This window comes from Cynoglossus semilaevis, chromosome 18 (genome assembly GCF_000523025.1).
Source record: "Cynoglossus semilaevis isolate Cse_v1.0 chromosome 18, Cse_v1.0, whole genome shotgun sequence".
Taxonomy (NCBI): Eukaryota; Metazoa; Chordata; class Actinopteri; order Pleuronectiformes; family Cynoglossidae; genus Cynoglossus; species Cynoglossus semilaevis.
This window is the reverse complement of record NC_024324.1, coordinates 743,266-749,867: the sequence shown is the minus strand read 5'-3', so window position 1 is coordinate 749,867 and position 6,602 is coordinate 743,266. Positions and strand designations below refer to the sequence as shown.

Below are 6,602 nucleotides of genomic sequence, written 5' to 3'. Positions count from 1 at the left end.
ACCCCACCCCCCTCCACCCCAGTGAGACGGACATTCCTCTGGACATGGGTGTTTTCTGTACTACTCCTCCTTCTGCGCCTCCTCCTCGGTCTTCTCCTCCACAAGCCCAGACTCCGACACAGGACGATGTGATCAGCCTTCAGTCCACACCGCCCCCCAAGAGAAACAAGGTGAGCCCCCCCCCACACCCACATCTTAGCTCCGTTGCTAACTCAGGAAACGCTAAAGCTAACAGACAGTGACGCCATCAATGTCGTAGGAAAAAGTTGAATGTAGTGACCTCCCTTCCATTGTTGTTAGCGTTGATGCTAATGAGCTGAACCTCTCGCTGTGAGTCATGTGATCAGTGTGATGTCACTAACTGGCAGCTGAGTGGATAGATGAGTCTGACCTTTGTGTTTCCTTTTTTGGGAATGATGAATTCTCTTCTCTCCTCACTCTCCTGCTCTGTGTGTGTGCGTGTGCGCCCAGGTCAACGTGGCGACCCAGTGTGACCCTGATGAGGTCATCGTCCTCTCTGACTCGGACTAAACGTCCACTCCTTTTGACCCGTGAACTGTGACTCCAGGAGATTCTTCCACGTGGGAGCCGTGTTCTGGGATCAGGTTTCTGCTCCTTAAGGCTCCTCCTCCTCCTCCTCTTCCTCTTCCTCTTCCTCCTCCTCCTCCTCCTCGTCCTCCTCCTCCTGCTCCTCCTGGGAGGGGAACGTCCTCCTCTGGTTGGCTGCCGTGACAGAAAACCCTCAGGTTTGAACACAGGAGCTGCTGGAATTCTGGGAAAACAGGGAACGTCTGAGTGAAGCACGTCTGATTCACAACAGAAACCGTGTGTGAATTAGTGTGAAAAGTTGAACAAAAAACAAACTGAACATTTAAAGAAACGGATGAATCTGTTTTGTTTTTTTTTTTACTTTGGGATTGACCAATGTTTCTTCTTCTGCTGCTGCTGTTCATCAGAGGATTAACGTATGGTACATAATAGACGGACACTGAAATGTCACAGCAAGTTAGGTCAGAACCTGGACCTGGACCTGGACCTGGACCTGGACCTGGACCTGGATCAGGATCCAGAGTTGATGTTTATTACACCACGACGAGGACTTTGACATTTTTTGTCAGTTTGTTTACAAATGTTTTTATAGGAGTGTGTGTGTGTGTGTGTGCGTGTGTGTGTGCAGTGGATTAAGGTCAGCTGCAATAACTTAAAAAAAAAACAAAACTTCACAAACTTTTTTTTCCAGGATTTGTTGATGACCTCTGACCCTGTGACAAACTGCAGGTCTGACCTCCTGTCAACTGGTCAATGGTGGACAGTGGACACCTGACCTCTGACCTCTGGAAACATTACAGTCTGTTCACACTTTTAGAATTCCATCTGTGAAAGGCTCCACCTAGTGGTCACACTTTTTCACACAGTTCCCACAGGACTGGTTTGTTAACGTGGTAGAATGTGGTCAGTTCAGTGTGAGGTCAGTGGTGCAGTGGGTCGGTGAGTGAGGTTTAATTCCCACCCCTGTATAAACTCTCAGGTTTAACTGCAGCTTTTGTTCTTCGGACCAGGTGGTGGCTGCAGTGTGGTGTTTGGTTCAGATCGGTTCCTCTGGTGCCGCTGGAACTGTTGTCACAGACCCTCACTGATTGTTCCGACAGTTGTTTTCGTCAGTTATTTGGTCACTAGATACCACACGTTTTAAGGCCGATCACGTGTGGAAAAACAGCAATTGCCTGAATCATAAGAACAAACTGACGACAGCTCCAGAAGGAGGCGCTGTTCTGTGAGGGAGGAGCCTCTGAGCTCCATCATCTTAGTCAGAAGAACATTTCAGACCATGAACATTAGCACGAGTGTGGAGGTCACCATCACCTCCACCTCCTCCATCACCGCAGTCAGTGTCAGTGTCTGACTCAGTGGCTGTAAAACACCGGCCAGCAGGGGGCTGTAGCGGTTTTGGCGCCCCCTATTGTAATTGTCTTTTGAGGCGTCTCCTCATTCTGCAGATGGCGCCCTTGGCGTCAGTCTCTGCAGCCAGTGTCCAGAGTACCAACGTCTCTCTGGTGCCTCTTCAGGTGAAGACCTGAACTGGTTATAAGTTGTAATAAAATCTCGTTTTTTTTCTCCTCTGAATCATGTCTGCACTTGTCCTTTAAGTGTTTCTTTAACTGACACAGTTCTGGATCCTGAACGCTGAGCGCTTACGAAAAATCTTTTCGTTTGTTCCAAAACCTCCGTGGCGACTTTGACCGGTTAAGCCTGGAGAGTTTTGGAACAGACCTTGAATGTGACCTCACTTAACGACCAGGTTGGGCATGAACTGAAGCGACCTGGAAAAATAATCTGCTTTTAAATCTATGAGAATCAGAGTCTAGAAAATAACGGGAAAATCATAAAGATGAAGTCAGTTCTGGATTATCCTTTAGTTTTATTAAATAAAAAAACCACCAGACTCTGAATTGGCCTGAAACATTTTCCTCAACATTGTTTTTCAGTCTCATCTTTAAGTCTTTTAGTTCAGAAAAGTCAAACTTCCTGTTTGACGATTCACCTTTTGACACGTGACAGATTTGCACCAAACCATGGGAGTGTTATAGCAACTACTGTTTTATTTCCTGTCCTCCTTTTTTTTTACTCTGCGTCTGTGACTGTGCCCGGGTTCATGTTTTTCTACAGAATCTCTGAATGGTGTTTGTACTACATTTAAAATTATATTTTTTGTAAGTAAAGTCTTTTTTAAACTGCCAGCCTTGAGTGTCTTAATTTGACTGACTTAATTGTGTTAAAAGGGTTTTAGGACTTTTCTCTTATTAAAAAAAAAGGATTTTTATTTATCCTCTGACTTGTTAAAACATTTTAGAACAGTGCATGTTTTCCTAATCTCATTTAGCCATGTTTTATTTATGTATACTATTTTTAAGTTAGATAATGGAAGGATGGATGGGATTAAGATATTTTGATAATTATATATAATAAATCATGAATATATAAGTACATATTTATTTGATTTATAATAAACAAAGCAGATTGTGTTGCAAACGAAAAAAGAAAACAGGCAACATTTGAGAGGAATTGTAAAATAAATGATCTAATTTGTTTTTTTCTGTCTACAGTACAACTTCTATTACAATGCAGTTGCATGTCTCCGTTTGGCCACTAGATGGCAGCGACACACATCCCGAGCGATGGTGATGCTGTTTTAAAGCCTCAGCTTCCTCGGCTTTGTTGTGCTGACGTCACTAGTAGCGTCATTAGCCGAGGCTGCGGGCTGACGGTAAATATCGATCAGAGCTGGCAGACGTTTACATCACTTTTCTTCACTTAAATCAAAACAGCCCAAATTCTCCGATAGAAAAACAACCCTTATTTATTTCCGGGCAGGTGAGTGACTGCATTTGACTGTAAATATAAGACGAAAACGCGAAGGTTCATCTCAGTTCGACAGTTTATTTGGACGCAGCAGCGGCGGCGGCACTGTTTTCATGTCTTATTTAGAAACAAAACCGTTAAAGACATGTTTAAATAAAGCTGTCCGTTATTGGTCACGTGTTCTTTTTTTCTCCTTTCACTGGTTTAAATCTTTACCGTAATGTTCTGTGAATTTGAAGGCAATATTTTCACAAATTAGATTTCAGACGCGGGTCTGTTTCCTGTTTGCCCCTCCCGCTTTTTAATTATTCGTCTTTACGGTAAAGTACAACCGGAGGGTCGTTAAATTTCACATTTCTGCTCGTTCTTTTAACCTTTTTAACTTTTAAAAGCGCTGTGGGTTTTATTTTTTGTCTTTTTTATCTAATCTGTTGTTTGCCGTTTGTTTGTTTGTTTTTTAAGTAATTTTAAATCGACTTTATTTTCGGAAGCTTTTGCGCACAGATGTGTTCATGTGAAGATTGCTACAGGGATTAGCTTCTACGCAACAAGACAGGAATTGTTTTTTTTATAATATTAATAATATTATTGTTTTTTATCCCACATTAGCAGAAAAACAACGTTAGTTGTTAAACCTAAGAAAGGCGTCATTAAAAACCAGCAAAGAAAAAATAAATTTCAATAAATTATTATTTTCAGCCGAGTCATTCTGTTACAAGACACGAGGAATACATCTTCACACAAATATTTTTATTTTATTAATTTATGACGGTATGACTAAAATATTTGTATTACACATTTAATTTAGTCTTAAAATGTTGACGTCTAATATTAAAAAAAAAATTCTGCTCATGTCGTTTCCGTCAACGCTACATTTTTGACAGTGAATTAAAATGGTAAATATTTTTTCTATCTATTTTCAGTCTGAAGGAGAAAAAAGGAGGAGCAACATGTTCTACACCTGTGGTCCCAACGAGGCGATGGTGGTGTCAGGTAACGTGTGACCTTCGACCCTGGCCAGATTCAGACTTCCTGTTGACAAAAACAAAAACATTAGCTTCCTGCGTGTAAAGACTAGATTTATTTTATTCCTTTGTTACTTTATTTGAAATGTGTTAAATTATATTAAATTAACGAGATTTCATTCCAGACGTCACCTCTGTGCTACAGCTGCTGGAAATAAACTATATAAAAAAACAAAAAAGATAAAAAACTAAATGACATGATTTCCTCTCCGCTCTCTTCCAGGTTTCTGTCGTTCTCCTCCAGTGATGATCGTCGGAGGTCGAGTCTTCGTCTTCCCCTGTGTTCAACAGATACAGAGGTTCGTTAACGTGACCCTGAGGTCACTATGGCATTGACCTTTAGGCCAAGGGTCCGTTTGACGTGCCAGAATTAGGAATGAGCTCCAGTCAAATTATCCATCCATCCATCCATCCATTTTCATCCGCTTATCTGTTTCCGGGTCGCGGGGGCAGCAGTCTCCACCCAAATCACATTGCACCGTACCAAACCTTCCTGTGGTGGTGGTGAGTCCACTGGAAGGTACCAACCGCCCTAACCGGGATTCGAACTTGCCCAGGAGGTGAACCCTGGGGTTCCACACCAATGACAGAGACATTGCCTCTGGGCCAAAGCGCCACTCCAGTCAAATTACTACCAAACCCAATGATCGCCACCTACTGTTCTAGAACACAACAGTTAATAACAGTTATAGTTTGAATTTTAATTAAAAAAAAGTTTAAGCCTGCAGTGTCCACCTGGGGGCAGCAGAAACGTCAGGTTGACTCCTTCTCCCATTAGTTCCACCATCAGTCATTGGAACCTGTGTCTGTCCAACTGCAGGATCTCCCTCAACACTCTGACTCTGAACGTGAAGAGCGACAAAGTCTACACTCGCCACGGCGTTCCCATCTCTGTGACGGGCGTGGCCCAGGTCAGTGGTCGGCAACGACGATAACGTCAAGAAAACGCCGCAGCGTTCGACCGCGACGGGTCAAGTAAAAGATGGAAAATAAAGTGATCAGATGTCATAGCAGGGGTCAGTACAGGGGTCAGGGCTGAGGTCAAGGCAGAGGTCAGAGTAGAGGTCTGATTTATTTTATTTTATTCATATTTTCCAACATTACAGTCCTGTTCAGATAAAGACAATCTTACTCAGTGATATTTTAACTAAGATCCACAAACGCAGTTCAGCACAGTCGCCCCCTAGTGGTTTCATATCAACTCACATCCCCACTGTTTTCTGATCAGAATCTGTTTTTTTTTTTCTCCGACAGATGAAGATCCAGGGTCAGAACAAACAGATGCTAGCTGCAGCCTGTCAGATGTTCATGGGAAAGTCAGAGCCGGAAATTGCACATATCGCTCTGGAGACGCTGGAGGGCCACCAGAGGGCGATCATCGCACACCTGACTGTAGAGGTGAGGACATCTGGGCTCAGTTTGAATGATTTGAATGTTTCCATACACGCTAACTCACGTCACCACCAGCGCTTTTAGGCGCATACTGCCACCTACTGTACAAGAGTGTGTAGTGTCATGGTATGACCAGTGCATTTTGAGATGCACACCTCGATTCAAGATTCATTTTTTATTTCAGTCGATGTTAATTTGTATTGATTTTTAGCTCAATCACGATGTTATACTTTCACTGTGTAGTTTTGTTGTAAACGGTGTCTGTGAAGTCACCGTCGTCTTCATCTCCACCTCCGTCTCGCAGGAGATCTACAAGGACCGTAAGAAGTTCTCCGAGCAGGTTTTCAAAGTGGCCTCCTCCGACCTGGTCAACATGGGCATCAGCGTGGTCAGCTACACCCTCAAGGACGTTCACGACGACCAGGTGTGGCACAGACCACTTCACTGCTCAGCTCCTGCTCCTGCTCCTGCTCCTGCTCAGTGTTGTCATGTTCATGTTGTCGTCCGTCTCACCGCAGGACTACCTCCACTCTCTGGGGAAAGGTCGCACGGCGCAGGTTCAGAAGGACGCTCGCATCGGAGAAGCTCAGAACAAGAGAGACGCCGTGATCAGGGTCAGACTCTTCTTCATCTTCTTCTCTGTGTCTTCATCCTGAAGGAGATCAACGTAAAGGAGAAACTTTCCTCCTCCTTCTCCTCCTCCTCCTCCTCCTCCTCCTCCTCCTCCTCTCTCATGTCCTTCCCTCTGTCTCTCGACCAAAACACAACAGAACCTTTAAAACAGTCAGTACAGAATCAGGGTATCAATCTCCTCAGTCATTGATC

General features: G+C 43.7%; 2 protein-coding genes across 3 annotated transcripts in view; both read left to right on the top strand.

Moving 5' to 3' along the window:
- The window catches only part of daxx (death-domain associated protein), a 9,288-nt gene extending 6,550 nt beyond the window's left edge, over positions 1-2,738 (top strand). The window contains exons 10-11 of the mRNA XM_008330946.3: positions 23-170; positions 472-2,738. Of these exons, the coding sequence (XP_008329168.1) occupies positions 23-170; positions 472-531 (208 nt within the window). The 3' untranslated portion in view covers positions 532-2,738. The remainder of the gene's footprint in view (positions 1-22; positions 171-471) is intronic.
- A 476-nt stretch (positions 2,739-3,214) lies between these two features.
- Positions 3,215-6,602, top strand: part of flot1a (flotillin 1a) — a 6,115-nt gene continuing 2,727 nt past the window's right edge. The window contains exons 1-7 of one of the 2 annotated variants that reach the window (XM_008330948.3): positions 3,215-3,372; positions 4,284-4,353; positions 4,609-4,684; positions 5,206-5,296; positions 5,640-5,783; positions 6,082-6,201; positions 6,296-6,391. In XM_008330948.3, coding sequence (XP_008329170.1) covers positions 4,311-4,353; positions 4,609-4,684; positions 5,206-5,296; positions 5,640-5,783; positions 6,082-6,201; positions 6,296-6,391 — 570 coding nt within the window. In that variant the 5' untranslated portion in view covers positions 3,215-3,372; positions 4,284-4,310. Of the gene's footprint in view, positions 3,373-4,105; positions 4,132-4,283; positions 4,354-4,608; positions 4,685-5,205; positions 5,297-5,639; positions 5,784-6,081; positions 6,202-6,295; positions 6,392-6,602 lie in introns of those variants that run through there. The other variant, XM_025064954.1, reaches the window with a different exon arrangement.